The 16,924-nt window shown below is 53.5% G+C and overlaps 1 protein-coding gene across 5 annotated transcripts in view; it reads right to left on the bottom strand.

The window, feature by feature from the left end:
• Nucleotides 1-16,924, bottom strand: part of Nos1 (nitric oxide synthase 1) — a 142,905-nt gene that overhangs the window by 11,769 nt on the left and 114,212 nt on the right. For all 5 annotated transcript variants that reach the window (XM_078039112.1, XM_078039109.1, XM_078039113.1 and 2 more), the window contains 7 exons: nucleotides 15,401-15,575; nucleotides 10,952-11,090; nucleotides 10,487-10,565; nucleotides 5,174-5,367; nucleotides 3,655-3,824; nucleotides 984-1,194; nucleotides 292-379 (listed from right to left, as the gene is read on the bottom strand). In XM_078039112.1, coding sequence (XP_077895238.1) covers nucleotides 292-379; nucleotides 984-1,194; nucleotides 3,655-3,824; nucleotides 5,174-5,367; nucleotides 10,487-10,565; nucleotides 10,952-11,090; nucleotides 15,401-15,575 — 1,056 coding nt within the window. The remainder of the gene's footprint in view (nucleotides 1-291; nucleotides 380-983; nucleotides 1,195-3,654; nucleotides 3,825-5,173; nucleotides 5,368-10,486; nucleotides 10,566-10,951; nucleotides 11,091-15,400; nucleotides 15,576-16,924) is intronic.

The following is a 16,924-nucleotide window of genomic DNA, read 5'->3' on the forward strand; positions in this document are numbered from 1 at the left end:
GGGAACCGTCTGAAGGTGACCAGAAGAATTTGGATAGACTTTTCACCCGTCCGAGATGTCTGCGCCTGACTGCCCAGCATGCAGAGCAGAATGCACACTTGATAAATATCTACAGCTTAGAGGACACACTTAGCTCCACGTATTTATCGGCCCCAAGATCTCGTTACCCAAACAACTTGGGGCGATGCGGGAGGGAAACTGGTGCTGATCCCGTCCATCCCAGCCCTCAACTTGTGATACCGACATGCAGATTTTGGGATGACTCTTCGTCTTTTGTCCTTGGCTACTTACCCCCGCACGAAACAGGGGACCACTTCGCCAGCCTGTATCCGGTTGAGCCAGGAGGAGCACACACCATGGTGAATTGGTCCTTCTCCATCTAGCGGGGGAAGCAGGATGATCTAGTGCATCTATCCCCCTCCCCCCAGCAGCATGGCCTCTCCTCCCTCCAAGGCCAGAACGCTCACAGGCCGACCCCATATTTCTGCTTTGGAATTCCTACTCGGGATCCCCTCCTCTGAAGGGGAAGAGAAGACGGTAGAGCTGAAGTGAGCTCATGGCTGCACGCCTGCCCTGGGTGCACCCTCCATTCCCTTCCACTGGAAGGAGCCCCCTCTGGGTGGTCTGGGTGGCTCCCTGGGGTCCGGGTTACAGAGATCTTCAGATCAAGGAGGGACAGTATAGGAGCAGAGGTGGCATCTGACCCAGCTGGACACCTGCTACAGCAGAGCACCCCCCCCAGGGAATGGTGGGGTGGCCTGTTCTCGTTGCCGTCTTGGGGTGCGAGGAGATGGAGCCTCCCACATGCCCGTCTGGCCTCTCTCCTAACTCTGCTGGGGCTTGGTTCTGCCCCAGGACAGTTTGCTTGCCCTGCGGGGATTTGGGGCTTGGCCTGTGATCAGTGGCTTAGGGAGAGACCACCTGTGGAGGTCTTGGGGGGAAATGAAGCCCGGGGGCGGGGCTCTCCCAGCTCCTCTGCCCACCTCGGGTGTGGTAGGAGACGATGGCCACGGTGAGGTGCACCTCGTCGGGGTACATGTCCGGGGAGGAGCTGATGGAATAGTAGCGGGGCTGCAGCAGGGACAGCTGGGTGAGGAGCAGGGTGGCCGGCATCTGGACGGACGGGAACTCCTCCAGCACCTCCACCACGGTGGGGTTCTTGCCCCATTTCCACTCCTCGTACTCCTGCAAGCCCTGCGCCAAGGAGAGGGCGGAGAGAGATTGAGTCCAGGGAGACAAAGGAGGAGGAGCACGTGCACAGGAGTCCTGCCGCTCCAGGATCTGATCGCCCGAGGACCTTATCAAATAGACACCATCTTCGTCCCTGTGGGCTGCTGCACCAGAATACCTCAGGATGGTGAATCCCGACCACAGAAATGCAGTGCTCACAGTCCTGGAGGCTGGGAAGTTCAAGGTCAAGGGGCCAGCAGAATCTGGTGGAATCTGCTCTTCATCTCCAGCACCTGCTATGTGTCCTCACGTGGCAGGAGGGGAGAACTAGCTCCCTCGGGGCTCTTTTATAAAGATACTGATTCTATACACCGGGGAGAGCCCTCTCGACACGGCCACTTCCCCATTTCGTAATGCCATCACCCTGGCTATATGAATTTTGACACATAATTTTGGGGTTGGGGGGACAGACAATTTCAGACCATAGCAGGCATTTCGATCATTCCCATTTTACAGATGAGGACATTGAACATGACAGAGGTTCCGTGGCTACTCAGCGACGATGGCTGGAATTTGAATCTTAAGTGGTGGGGGTGGGTGGCAAACCTCATCCTGTGCGCCAATCCTGACCTGCCCCCTGTGAGATAAGAATTGTTTTTTTGGAGGGCTGGGGATATGGCTCAAGTAGTAGCACGCTCGCTTGGCATGCGTGAGACACTGGGCTCGTTCCTCAGCACCACATAAAAATAAAACAAAGATATTGGGTCCACCTAAAGCTAAAAAATAAATATTTTTTTTAAAAAAAGAATTTTTACTTTCTTAAATGGTTGGGGAATAAAAAAATCAAAAGGAGAACAATATCTTATGGCATAAGAATATGGTACAATAAAATTCACGCCAGTGTCTGTGAGTGGTTGGACGAGAACATGGTCCCATCATCTACGCAGCTGTATGATGATGGCAGAATGAACAGTTGTCACAAAGACCCAATGGGCCGTGAGCCTACAATACTGATGACTTGGACTTTTACAGGAAAAAGTCTGCCAATCCCTGCTCTGGGCGGCCTGGCCTGAGATTCTGTGCTCCTGACCCTGAGGAGAGCCGGGGCATACTGAGTCCCGGCTGGAGCAGCAGGTGCAGCAGGTGCAGAAGGCAAGCTTGAGATTTGTTTGGTTGCTGAGCCTGGAAATGCATCCTTGGAGAGATGGCCAATTTCAAGATGGTGTCAGACAGCCCAGGAAAAGCAGGCTGGGGTGTGGAGGACCATATGTGGGGGCATATTGATAGCAAAGCCCGGTGGTTCCCAGGGAACACAGGAACCCTGGGGCTCCTACATCCCAGATAACGCCCTGGGTGGCTCCTTGTTGATATAAGAGACTCAGTTTCTGAGACCAGGAGTAAAGTCAATTACAAGGGCTTTGTGTGACGCACTCCTGAAGACCCTCTTTGCCTTATCAAAGAGCATGGCATCCTTGGGAATGTGCATGTCCAGCCTACAGCCTTGATGACATCCAGCCCCTGGAGTGTAACTGAACAAGAGCCCCAGATGGACATACACCTGCAAATGACATTCATCACCAGTGCTGGGGCCACGTCTGGCTTCTACAGACTGCTTCCTGCCCTTGGAGAGTGGTGTGCTATTCAGAAGAGATGGATTTATACGTTTGGTTGCGTTAAGTCCTAACTTTAAATAATCCTGTGCAGACGGCACAGCCTCTGGTCCTTTCTCCTATCCCCTCATTAATTACAACATTTAAATAAAAGTTTTTCATGGACATAGTCTAAAAAGTTAAATAAGTCTGCCAAGCTTCTGATTAAAAATAATGGCCTCCTGTTCCCCTGCTCCTGTACGTATCCAGCTCCCCAGAGGTAGCCACTTATAACTCTGTATCTGCTTCTTCTGAATCATGTGCACCTGCTAACGAGCCTTTTTCTTGTGCCTGCCATTCAGTCCCATCTCCTGGACAGCAGAAGAACGCTAACCCATCTTTTGAGCCTGGGTGGTCCTCCTCGGCAGGATTGTTACTGAGCAGGATGTGCAGCAGCTAGGGGTACGTGAGTCCATGGTGTTTCTAAGCAAGAGTGGTAAACTTGGTCACCAGAGGCCTCTATGTCTAGTCATTCTACCTATAGCTCCTCTGCCACTCTGTTCCTTTTTCTTCCAAGCATGGGCTAAAATGATGCTCCCAGAAGCTCCAGATAACAAAGGCAATTGGCAGAAGGTGACAATTTCCACAGTGGCCAGAGAACTTTGAACATCAAGGGGACTGCTCTTGTTCTGTCAGGCCTCAGGACAAGGGGAGGGGGTTAGGCCTAACCCAAAGTGGACAGGCCAATATGGCGGCCATATGCAAATGAGAAAATGGTAACCATGGCTCAAGACTGCCATCTGCTGGAAGACGGTTGGAACAACAGCTTTAGAGTTCCCTAATACTGGGAGGGGGAAAAGTGCCCCCTGGAGGTGTGCGGAGCCCAGGGACCAACCTTGCTGAGGACCAGTAGGCGCTGTTTCTCTTTCTCGCTGGTGGCCAGGGAGGCAAACTGCTGCAGCTGCAGGGGCGTCGGTGGCGTGGTGATGTCCAGGTAGTATTTGAAGGCCTGGAAGATGGTGCAGGGCGGGAGGCGGGACTCGTCCTTCCAGTTGCTGATGATGCCTGGGGGAGGCACAAGGAGTGAGGAGGCCGGCGAGGGCTGGGGTCCACGTCAGGGGACCAGGCCTGCGGCTGGGGCAGAGGAGGGGGCCCAGTGGGTAACCTGTGAACTCTCCACCTTGCACACCTCCACAGGCCCAGGAGACCGTCTGGGTGCCTCACGTGTGCAATTAGGCAAAAATGAGGCCAAAAATTAAAAAATAAACATGAGCAGAGGAAAAGAATATTAAACAGGCGGAGCCTGAGACAGGCGTCGATTCTGGCTGCACCTGTGCCCTCGTGGTGTCAGTTCTCACCCCCCGAAGGGGAGCGGGGGGACTCAAATGACATGCATGACTAACACGCACCCAGCACTTCCTACCTGGCAAGTGCTGTTCTCAGCCTTTTATGCTATTAATTCATTTAATCCTCATAACAACCCCCCCGGGGTGAGTGCTATTATTATCCCCCGCTGAGAAAGGTAGAAGCCAAGGGAGGTTCAGAGATTTGTCCCAGGCCACTGGCTCTCCAGGGTGAAGTCGGGGAGTCTCACAAGTGTCAGGGTCTTGTTCTGAGGACCACCTTGCACGGTCAGCCCTCCACCTCCTCAGCCCCTGCATTCTGTGGATTCTACTGAGGATCGAAGATACTTGCTGGGAATTTTTTGGTCTGCACCGAACGTGGACAGACTCCCCGCCTCCTCCCTTATCATCATCCCTAAACCAAATGGCGCAATAACTATTCACAGAGCGTTTGCATTGTATTAGATGTTACCAGCCATCTAGAGAGCATTTAAGGTATGCAGGAAGAGGAATGTAGGTATTGCGCCCAAACGACTCCACTTTCCGTACTGGACTTGCGCATCAAAGTGCGTCTATGGATCTGGGTGTCTAAGGGTGGGGGTGGGTCCTGGATACTGAGGTATGATTCTTCTACCTCCAGGGACTCTTCAGCACACCTGTGCTGTGGAGATGAATCACGGAGACCCTCTCTGCCTTTGGAAAACCCCCAACAGATTGGAACATGATCTAAGGACGCCATGGTACTGACTGGCCATTAAGCCTCCCGTAGGACCTTTGGATCCCGAGAGGAGTCTGACTCAGATGCTAGCTGTTCTTCACTCGGGGTATTGCAGCTATTTTGGAGGAACCCCTTTTCCCGCTGATGAGCCACGGGCATCTGCCCCGACAGCCGGGCCAACGTGGGGCAACCACGAGAAAGGGGGCATCTGTCTCAGAAGCTGGAGGCGGAACAGACCCTCCCTCCTTCCCACCTGGATCAGTAGTGGGAAGGGCAACGTGTGTCCTCCTGACCCCCTGCCCACCCCCTCCCCCATCTTCCCCAGGAAGGGGAAGGGTCCCTGGGAGCATTACCCAAAGCTGTGTTCCGTTCTTCCAGCAGCTCCACTTTCACCATCTGGTTGACAGGGGGTGCGTCCTCCAGCCGCTCGATGAGGGCATTCACGAGGTCCTCGTGGTTGCCAGGGAAGACGCCCAGGTGGTCCCCAGGCTGATACTGGAGCTCCTGATTCCCGTTGGTGTGGAGACGCACAAAGATGGTTGAGCGGCTGTAGGGAGGGTCAAGGGCGAAAATAGGGTCAGGGCCACCAGCTTCCGCCCTCTTTCTTTGCTTCTCTCTGTCCTTCTTGGCCCCAATTCCACCTCCCCCGTCTTTCTTGGGGACCATGCCAACAAGGACCCATCACTGTACACCACAGCTCTTATCCAGCTCTCCCAAGAGCCCCTGGTTGCAAGTCCAACGAGTGCTTTTTTGGACTCATCTGGATTAAGGAAGCAGTCCTGGCCATACCTCTGGCTGGTCCTGCCAGTTTGCTCTTTTTTAAAAAATTTTTTCATATTAGAGATCGAACCCAGGGGCACTTAACCACTGAGCCACATCCTCAGCCCTTTTTTGGTATTTTATTCAGAGACAGGGTCTTGCTGAGTTGCTTAGGGCCTCACTAAGTTGCTGAGGCTGGACTCGTGATCCTCCTGCCTCAGCCTCCTGAGCACTGGGATTACAGGCATAAGCCACTGCACCCCGTCCCAATCTACTTTGATGGTTCCTTTGCATTTCCCCCTGAACGCTGAATGCTAGAGCACCCCAGGCTTAATCCTCACACATATTTGCTCCCCTGTCTCCCTGCCTTTGAGTTACTTTTCTCCATTTCCCATCCTCTGACCCAGAGAATCATTTACTTCCTCCTGAGTTCGGTGATGGGTCCCCTCTCTCTGATGGCAAGCCATCTTTCTGTTTTATCCATAGCCGTATCCCTGTGCCTCGGACAGCATATGGCACATACAAGCTTCTCAAAAAGTTATCTGATGAATGACAGAACCTCAGACTTCCAGGGTGAGTCCGTCGCTGGACAGACCCTGTGCTCAGCGCCGATCTCTCCTAGGAATTCCCAGCTCCATCCTCTTTTGCAACCAGGGTGTTCATATTGTCAGGAAAGAAGAAAGACCTGGCCTTACGCTTGGGTTCTTCTCACTCCTAAATCCACTGAGATCATAAAATGGCGAGGTCTGAGAAGAACACCTGGAGAGAAGCACTTTTACGCCTGCCCCGTCACGCCCTTTCACACTGATCTTTGCGTTTGAAGTCCAGAAAGCCTGGACTTGAAGAATTCTCAGAACGCCATTTTTTGAAAAGTTTTAGTGCCGGTGACACTGCCCTCCACCTGATCCCTGCAAACGCTGGGACGGAGACAGAAACCTTGGGACATCAAATCCCTCGTACTCGGAGCCGCGTTTGCTTTCCAAATCTGCTCCTCCTCCGTGGCCAGTGGCTTCCGGTTGATAGGGAGGCTGGACTCAGTCTGAAACTCCCCACAGTCTCCCTGGTGTGAAAATCACACTCCAATAGACCAATGGCACTCGCTGCACAGAGGCATTTTTTTTGGCACAGCCAAGAGCCCCCTTTGTGCTACAAATAGCCACCGTTATTAAAAACAGCTGAGCTGACACATTGTTTTGTGTGTGCTGATGGGGGGAATGTCCAGTGTTTTCTCCAAGCCTGGCACCCCTGTCCTTACTTAGTAAGATGGGGAGCTTGTGGTCCTAATCGTGAATGGTACCGATGGGCCTGGGGCTCCTCTCTCCTTTCCAAAGCAGGTCTCATCCTCTCTGGAGCCATGATCTTGTCAAATTACATGAATGCGCATGACTGATTCTCCCCTGAGCTCCTGGGGAGGGTTCCTGAGGAGGCAAGACCTCATTACCTAGCCTCGGCAGCAGGGAGTGAGCCGCAGCCAGCAGCCAGCAGCCAGCAGCCAGCAGGGGGCGCCGTAGGCTTCTCACTTGGGAGCCTCCTGGGCGCCCACAGAGGAAGCCTTTTGAAAGGCTGGCAGATCAATACCTGCTTTCTCCCGCCACCATCACGATTTGCACATCACAATGCAGAGGACCTGAACTTGACCAGCCAGCTCACGCTCCCAGCCACTTTCCCCAGGTCCTCTTGAATGTAGCAGAGGGTAAGGGGTGGGAGGAAATGAAAGTAGCTGGCCCAGGCTCTGCCCAGCGTGGTGGGATTTTAAGCAAAGGGGCTTGGCAGGCTCCTGGATGAGATCACGGAAGTGAATGGCCACGTGGCCCCGGGTACTTGGTTGGAGGGGCTGGGTGATGGCGGTGGGTGGAGAGCAGGTCAGGTGGTCAGGGAGGCTTCTTTGTGATCTGACATCCGCACAGAAATTTGAAAATGAGAAGAAGTGGGTCCACCAAGATCCAGAGGGTTCTGGGAAAGGGGGATGGACCCGCAAAGGCCCTGAGGCAGAAAAAGGCAGGAGCTATTCGAGGAAGGGAAAGACAGCTGGAGGGTTCGGAGAGTGTCAGGGCCCAGATCTTGCAGGCCTTGTCACAATCTGTCATGGCAAAGAGTCTAGAGGGTTCCCTATGCTCAGTGGCAAGGCTGTGAAAAGAAGGGGGTGACATGCTTCAATTCAGCCTAGAAACAGCCACGAGGTGGGCCGCTGTTTCAGTCACTCAGCTGGGAGATGGTCCCAGGTTTGCTCCAGGTGGCCGCCCTGGGGGTCTGAGATAGGACTGAATAAGGCCAAGTGCATCTGCAGTGCAGGGTGACGGGGGTGGGTGGGGTGGGGTGGGGTGGTGGGGTAGGGGGGCAAGGCAGCCCGGCGGGCTGTCCTTGTCCTCTGCGGAGGCAGGGAAGGCCAGAGAGCAGCAGCTTTGTCCACGGGGAGATGGGAATTCCAACAAGGACCCTCCAGCACAACGTCCGCTCTTCTCCCAAACCCGGGCCTCGGGCCCCTGGAGACCCAGGCTCTGCCACCGCCCGTTCCTCCCGATTTCTAGGACTGGCTCTGCTCACCCATCAGCGCTCCATTACCGTCTCCTCCGCGTGGTGAGCTAATTGCTGTGCACGGATTACAACCTCTATTTCCAGGCAGGACCCATTGTGGTCACTTTTCCCTTTAGATTCGCAAGGATCGCCCTGGAAAAGCGGTTTACTTCCTCCTCGGCACTTTGTTTGCAATTAAGGGCCTCTAGAGGGGGTGATCTGTGAATCTGAGTCACCGGCCTCCAGGGCCAAAGAGCCCAGCCTCGGGCAGGAGAAAAATGGGAGCATCATGCTTTCCCCCTCAATTCCTCATAACAAACCTCGGGAGCTGGAAACAGTACTGAGCCTGGAAACAGACCGCATCAGAGCTGCTTTTAAAGAGAGGAACACTTAGGTACAATTTGGTCCTCTTTGTGCTAATTCATGACAGATTTTAATACTATGTTCTAGTTCCTAGCCTTATTTGGAATTTTCTCATCTGACCCTTTTAGACCCTCCGCTTAGAGGAAGGGCAGAGGCTAATTTGGGGACTTTGGTTCCATTTTGGTATTAAAATACCTGCAGTTTTCCTTTGTTGCTTCTGTACTGTGGTTTAGGGGGGGCACTGCTCAACTGGACTTTCAAGGTTGGGGCAGATTCTCTGCCCCTTGTCTTTCATTGCTGTGCAAGTCACGCCTTTCCCCGGGAGAGAAGTGGAAAGTGAGGTGCACACGCCACGCGGAGGATCTCTCGCTGTAGATCAGAGCTCGCTGAGCTCCGAACACTGTATTTAACTAATTATTCAGAGATCAATCTCCCAATCTACTTCTTTAATGTTTGAGGATCTAGGAGAGAGGAACAGGTTGGCTCTGACAGGTGGATCTGGGGCTGTGACAGGTCGGTCGCGGTCATCCAAGGTTTCAAAGACCCCACGGGAAGCAAGTGTGCTCAATGGCAGGTGAAGGTGAAGTGGGGAGGGTCAGCGTGACCTTGAAACCGTCACGTCGACTTCCTCCTATAGCAAACGAAACCGTCCCTTTCTCCTGGGCTGGTATGAAGGATGTGAGGTCCTGTGCAGAGAGCTCAGGACCGCGCTCAGGACGTGGGAAGCACTAGATAAACATGAGCAATGTCTCCACCCCTCGTTCCTGGGTTAGAGAGAAGGAGACTTGTTCAAGGCCACACAGCTCGTGCAGGGGAGAGCTGGGGTCAGAACTCGGGGCTGTGCAGGCGGATGGCACACTGTTTGTATGACTCGGTGCAAAGAATCAAGATTTCAAAAGCTCTTCCTGGGCTCTTAACTACAAAGTGAGATTCAACAGGGATCAACACAAAGACATTCATTAGTGCTAAAAAAAAAAAATATTTATACGAGGGGAGGGGTGGACAGCCCTGGTTTGATCATTTCGAGAAGAGAGATGTCAAGGGGCAGGGAGGACGTTGCTTAATGGGAGAGCGGGCTGTTAGGGACAGTGCCTGCATTCTCCGGTGACAGGAGCACATCCTGTTCTGATCAGCGGCGGCAATAATAGCCCCAGCGCACTCGGCAGCGGGCATACGACTTCCGCTGCACCGTGACCAGGTCTGCAAACGACATTTCCAACAGGACAGAGTGTACCCTTTTACTATAGCCCAAAGCTTGGGGAAACCAGGTCTGAGGCAGGATGACTTTGCCACTGAGCCACATCCCCAGCCCTTTTTATTTTTTTCTGTTTTGAGACAGGGTCTCGCTAAGTTGTTGAGGCTGGCCTTGAACTTGCGATCCTTCTGCCTCAGCCTCCAGAGTGGAGGGGATTATAGGCAGGTGCCACTATACCCAGAAGGTTTCTCCTTTGAAAGACATGAATTCGTCTTGGGTGTCGCTGAGAAGGCTCACTGGGTTTAACACAAACTGCTAAGAAGACAGACTTGGGTTGTATTAGGTAATCAGGTATTTCACTATATTATATAGATTGGATATTTGGCTATGTTAGGTGTTCAGATAATTTCTAACAAAACATGGAGTGCATTTTTTGGGGGGGACTGGACAAACCCCCCTTTCATCCCAGAGACATTTAGGCAGAGGCCAGCTAGCTATTTTTGCAGCACTCTGCAGAAAAATGGTCCACCTGGAGGAAATGCGGGAACTAATCTTTCTGACGAAGATCCTGGGGTCCAGTGAGCCCTCAGCAATTCCACACGAGTGTGGCCCACTGTGAAGAATCGCTCAGAACTTTTCTCTTTCCCCTGTTCACAGGACCAGCACCGTCTCCTTTGTTCCTGCCTCTAGGCACAGGAAACCCACAGGTGACAGGCACCAAGGCGGGGAATGCGGCTCGGTGGCACTTTGCAGTGGTCCTCCAAGGAGGGAGCAGATGCCCTCCCATGCGGTGAGTGGCCCCTGGGAGCCGAGGTGGACACGTCCACATTCCTACCTGGACTTGGGGCTCTGGAGGTTCTGTCGACTCAGGAGTCGCGCGGCGGAGACTCGCTTTTTGTGGACGTTGGAGAGCCCTGTGGAGAGCGACACGGTCTCCCTCAGAGGGGGTTAGGGGCACCTCTAAGGTGCTCCAGGTTTTCAGGGACCCTCTATTCCTGCTCCCACTGCGGTCAAGTGAAGAGACAAGACATGAGAATGGGCTGGGATCGGCTGGCACCGAAGCGGATGGCTTGGGGACTTGTCATTCCAAGGGAGAGAGAAGCTCCCCAGTGCACTGGGTGTGGGGCAGGCGAGGGGCGAGTCCACTCTTGAAGGCTTGCCCTTGGACGTCCAGCAAACCGACCCATTGAGGGCACTGAGGTGCCTTTCCAGGTGAGGTCCCCCACCTTCCCTCCCCCCCCCCGCCCTGTCGCTGTTGCAAAGGGCCTCCTGGTGGGGGCGGGGCGGTGGTGCCCAGTACCCTGGGTAAGCTCTGGTGCTTCGGCCACGTAGGTGAGGCGGAACTTGTTCCTCTTCCAGCTGCGGTCGTTGCTGATGAGGGAGTTGTTGGCCTTCTCGATGTTGACGTCGTCCCCCACGCAGAACACATCACAGGCCGCCTGCGGCACACACAAGGGTTTGGGGGGCCTCTCTTGGCCAAGAGAGGCCCCTCCCCAATAGTCCCAAGTCATGGAATCTGTTTTTCCATCTACTCAACCTCCCTTTTTTCTTTCCCTCTTCCCTCCCTTTCTCTCTATCTCCCTCCATCCTTCACCCACCCATCCATCCATCCTGCCATCCACCTGCCCATCTATCTATCCACCCATCTATCTATCCACCCACCCACCCATCCATCCTTCCATCCACCCACTCATCCATCCACCCACCCATCCATCCATCTATTCTTCTATCCACCTGTCCATCCATCCATCCATCCACCCACCCATCCATCCATCCACCCACACATCCATACATCCATCCATCCACCCACCCATTCATCCATTTATCCACCCACCCATCCATCCTTCCATCCACCTGTCCATCCATCCATCCATCCATCTACCCACCCATCCATCCATGCATCCTTCCATCTACCTGTCCATCCATCTATCCATCCATCCACCTACCCACCCATCCATCCATCCATCCATCCATCTACCCACCCATCCATCCATGCATCCTTCCATCTACCTGTCCATCCATCTATCCATCCATCCACCTACCCACCCATCCATCCATCCTTCTATCCACCTGTCCATCCACCCATCCATCCATCCACCCATCCATCCATCCACCCATCTACCTGTCCATCCATCCATGCATCCATCCATGCATCCATCCATCCATCCTTCCATCCACCTGTCCATCCATCTACCCATCCATCCATCCACCTGACCATCCATCCATCCACCCATCCATCCATCCATCCATCCACCCATCATCCACCTATCCATCCATCCATCCACCCACCCACCCATTCATCCATCCATCCATCCACCCACCCACCTGTCCATCAATCCATCTATCCATCCACCCACCCATTCATCCATCCATCCATCCACCCACCCACCTGTCCATCAATCCATCTATCCATCCACCCACTCATTCATCCATCCATCCTTCCATCCATCCATCCACCCACCCATCCATCCATCCATCCATCCATCCATCCACCCACTCACCCATCCATCCATCCATCCTTCCTTCCATCCATCCACCCACCCACCCATCTATCCTTCCATCCATCCATCCACCCATCCATCCATCCTTCCATCCACCTGCCCACCCACTCACCCATCCATCCATCCATCCTTCCTTCCATCCATCCACCCACCCACCCATCTATCCTTCCATCCATCCATCCACCCATCCATCCATCCTTCCATCCACCTGCCCACCCACTCACCCATCCATCCATCCATCCTTCCTTCCATCCATCCACCCACCCACCCATCTATCCTTCCATCCATCCATCCACCCATCCATCCATCCTTCCATCCACCTGCCCACCCATCTATCCACCCATCCATCCATCCATCTACCCACCCATCCATCCATCCATTCTTCCATCCACCTGTCCGTCCGTCCATCCATCCATCCACCCACACATCCACCCATCCATCCATCCATCCACCCACCCATCCATCCATCTATCTACCCATCCATCCTTCCATCTACCTGTCCATCCATCCATCCACTCACCCACCTGTCCATCCATCCATCTATCCATCCACCCACCCACCCATCCATCCATCCTTCCATCCATCCATCCATCCACCCACCCATCCATCCATCCTTCCATCCATCCATCCACCCATCCATCCATCCTTCCATCCACCTGTCCATCCATCCATCCATCCATCTATCCATCCATCCATCCACTCATCCATCCATCCATCCATCCACTCATCCATCCATCTATCCTTCTATCTACCTGTCCATCCATCCATCCATCCACCCACACATCCACCCATCCATCCATCCATCTATCCACCCACCCATCCATCCATCTACCCACCCATCCATCCTTCCATCCACCTGTCCATCCATCCATCCATCCATCCATCCATCCATCCATCCATCCATCTATCCATCCATCCTTCCATCCATCCTGGGTGGAAAATGTATGATTTAAAGCCACATCCATCCATCAACCCATCTATCTATCCACCTGTCCATTCATCTACCCACCCATCCATCCATCATCCATCCATCCATCCCCCACTGATCTATCCACCCATCCATCCATCCATCCGTCCGTCCATCCATCATCCATCAATCTATCCACCTACCCATCCACCTATCCACCCATCCAACCCATCCACCCCATGTTTTTTAAGTGCCTGCAAGGTGCTGGACACCTCACATTTTCCATGGATTTAGGACCTAGCCTCTACTTGAGCTATAACTCTGGTGACATTGATCTCTAAAACCAGCATGTGTGGAGGCTGAGCATTAAAGAAGAAAGTAAATGCCATAGAATTTCCCACTCATCTTCCTCAAAAGACTTCTTAAGTTACTTAAAATCAGAGTGTATGGAGGGCCTGTACACCTAAGGTGTATTCTTCTTTCCTGTTCACAGTCCTGGGAATTGAACCCAGGACCTGGTGCATGTAGGTACATGCTCTGCCCTTGGTCTCCGTTTCCAGCCCACATTTTTGCTTTGCTTTGTTTTGGCTAAGCCATCTGTTCCTCAACGTTAAGGATCCTAAGGATTACTGTTCAAAATTATTATTTTTATTTTTGACATAGGGTCTCCCTGTGTTGTCTGGGCTGGTCTAGATCTCCCAAGCCCACATGATGCGCCCACCTCAGCCTCCTGAGTAGCTGGCACTAGAGATGCATGCCACCACAGAATTCTTTTTTCAAATAATAAAATTCAAGGAGGTGTAGCTCAGTGGTAGAGCACTTACCTAGCATGTACAAGGTCTGGGTTCCATCCCCAGCATTGCCAAAAAGAAAATTAAAGTTTTCAAGAATAGCTTTTCATACTGTCTGGCCTTGTTGATTTGAAAGCCATTCAAAAAAGCCATCAATAGACAAATGGGATAAATAAAATGTGGCATATCCATACAATAGAATATTAGCTATGAAAAAGGGACAGAGTCTTGATTTCTGCTGTAATATGAACCTTGAAAACATGATGGTAAGTGGGAAAAGCCACTCACAAAAGGCCTCCTATTAATGCGATTCCATTCATATGAAATGAACACAACAGGGAAATTAAGATGCAGACCTGAGATTCGTGGTGCTAGAGCGGAGGGTGGGAGGGGAGAACAGGAGGTTGGTAGCTGAAGGGCAAAGTGGCTTTAAACAGGTCTTGCTTCCTTCCACAGGGAGGAAATGGTCGGTCTAAGGGAGTCTGGACAAAGATCCTGTGGTACAATGAACATTTAGCAGTTCCACAGTCTGAAGTCCAGGGCTGTACCATTGCTAGACGCAGTGATGCCTGTAATCCCCAGCTACTCAGAAGGCTGGGGAAGGAGGAGCATGAGATCAAGGCCAGCCTGGGCAACTTAGCAAGACCCTGTGTCCAGATGAAGTAGAAAGGGCTGGGGGGCAGCTCAGTGGCAGAGCGCCCCTGGGTTCCACCCTGGTACTCATAACTTGGTGTGAAAAAAGCCAAGCTCTCTCAGCTCTTGGTCTGGGTGGAAGATCAGGGATGGGCTTATGGACACGGCCTCCCTCCCAGAAGTCCTTACAGCCCCGGGCCTCAGTTTCCCCTTTTGTTCTCTGAAGAAGTGCCAGTTAAATGAAAGGAGTTGCCTCGTTCTCCTTCTCCTGGGCTGTGGATAGGCTACACTTCAGGGTGGTGCAGGAGGAGGGAAAGGCACCAGGGGCCACATTCCATGTCCCCTGCTCCCAGGATGGCCAGTTAGTCCTGCCCCATGCTGAGACACCCGGCTCTGCTGCATTTCTTCTCCCATGACCTCGTGTTGGGGGCAGTGCCGTCCGGCAGGAGGTCCTACCATGGTGGAGACGCTCTGCACTTCAGAGGGTGACCCTGGCCCTGGGGCTGCTTAGCCCATACGAGTGGACCACATCACTGCGGCAGGAAACCTTTAGTTCTATTTTAATTTTCACTCAATGTTATGCGTGCACAGACTCTGGAATTTTGTTTATTTATTTTTTCTGCAGTGCTGGGATAGAAGCACAGGGCCTCGTGCATCCTAGGCAAGCCCTCGACCTCTGGCCACACCTCCAGCCCCTACCGTTTCTGTTTGTGGACCCGCTCCCGGCCCATAATGTACCATGTTGGCTCCTGGGTGGGAAATGTGTGGTTTAAAGCCACTTGGATTCACTGGAGCTGCGCTGGAGTCCCAGGGCTCCTTCTCCTTCTCCTGGGGCGGGTGCTGTCTCTGGGGTGGGTGCTGTCTTTGGGTGGGTGGGTAGGGGAGCGCTCCTCCTGGGTCTCTGAGGGGGGGATTACCTTGAAGACCTTCTTGGCCCACGTCCTGAAGGCCTCCTCCTGCCCACAGAGCTCGTCCCCCTCTCTCATCTTCAGGATCCTCTCCCCTCCCAGCTCTTCCAGGAGGGTGTCCACGGCGTGTCCGAAGGCGCAGAAGTGGGGGTAGGCCCGGGAGCCGAGGCCGAACACCGAGAACCTGGCAAGGAGACAACAGAAGGTCCAGGGTAGGGACTGGGGGGGTGACATGGGGGATGTCAGGCTGAACCATGTGCCCTCGAAATTCATGCTGGAGCCCGAAACTCCAGAGTGGCTGCATGTGGAGGTGGGGCCTGGGGGAGACAGCGAGAGCCAGGGCGGGACCAGCGCTTGTGTGTGCCCTTTCTCTGTCTGTCTGTCTCTCTTTCTGCAACATGATAAAGGCGGCGGCCATCTGCAGGCCAGGAGGAGAGGCCACGCCACAAGTCAACACGGCTGGCACTCTGACCTTGGACTTGGAGCTTCTGCAGCAAGGAGAAGACCCATCTCTGTTGTTTCGGCACAGGCCGCTGTATTTGGTGAAGGTGGACGAACCTCACCGGCCTCTCAGGTGGGACTGTGTTTAGCTGATGGACTTGAAGCCACCCTGAGCCATCTGGAGAAGGTCTCCTTGAAGCCCTTGAGGTGTCTCCTGCCTTCTGTCACCCACCTCAGGAGAAAGTTCCAAATGGTTCTCAGGAGGGACCGCAAAGGACAGCAGTGTCCCTTTCTAAGCTGGACTCATGGGGAACAAGAGTCTACCTTAGTGGGAGGCTTGAATTCTGCAAGAGGCACCGTTAGACAGACAATAAAGACTCCAACACCATGGTCCTCAGGGACCCGGAGGTACTAAGGTGACCAGACGGACCTGTCATTAGCCCATGGAACATTGGTGTGTAATCAGTGTTTTCCGAAAGGAGAGGAAAGAGTTGTAACCAGGCTGGCTGCACCCCAGGGCATGTTTGTGAAATTTATGTGCCTCACACATTGGTTTCTCTTCCTCTTTGCAGAGATACAGGTGTCGGGGTTGGAGCCAGCGGGGGCCGCCCTGATGTGCTTCTCCTCCATGTTGAGGTGGGCACGGAGAGCGGAGGGTGGTGTCCCACACGGCCCTTCTTGCTCACCTGGTGTCTTACGGACACCCTGGGCCACATTTCTGGGGGTGGGTCCTGCGGTTCTGGACCTCTCAGGAGGTGGAGCAGTAGGTCCACAGAGGGCACAAGAACCTGCCCCCTGCTGTCGACGGTCACCTCCCAGGTCAAGAAGTGGCGCTATTGAACCTGCGGCACGGGGTCTTGCCCTGTCCTCGAATCTCCTTTTGAGAACCCCCGGGACCAGATAGTGACAGATGGAGACAGGGGAGGAGAGGGGAAGGGGAGGGAAGTTGGGAAGGGAGGGACCCCCCATCACTGGAAGATGAACTTGAGATCTGTTCAGGCGTCTCCCAGATGGGGGTTAACGCTCCTCTCAAACCCACCTTTATGTTGTCCCTTGTCCCCTCCCTCGTCCGACAGGTGGGAGATGTGGTGA

The sequence above is a fragment of the Ictidomys tridecemlineatus genome, chromosome 2 (assembly GCF_052094955.1).
Source record: "Ictidomys tridecemlineatus isolate mIctTri1 chromosome 2, mIctTri1.hap1, whole genome shotgun sequence".
In the NCBI taxonomy this organism is placed as follows: Eukaryota; Metazoa; Chordata; class Mammalia; order Rodentia; family Sciuridae; genus Ictidomys; species Ictidomys tridecemlineatus.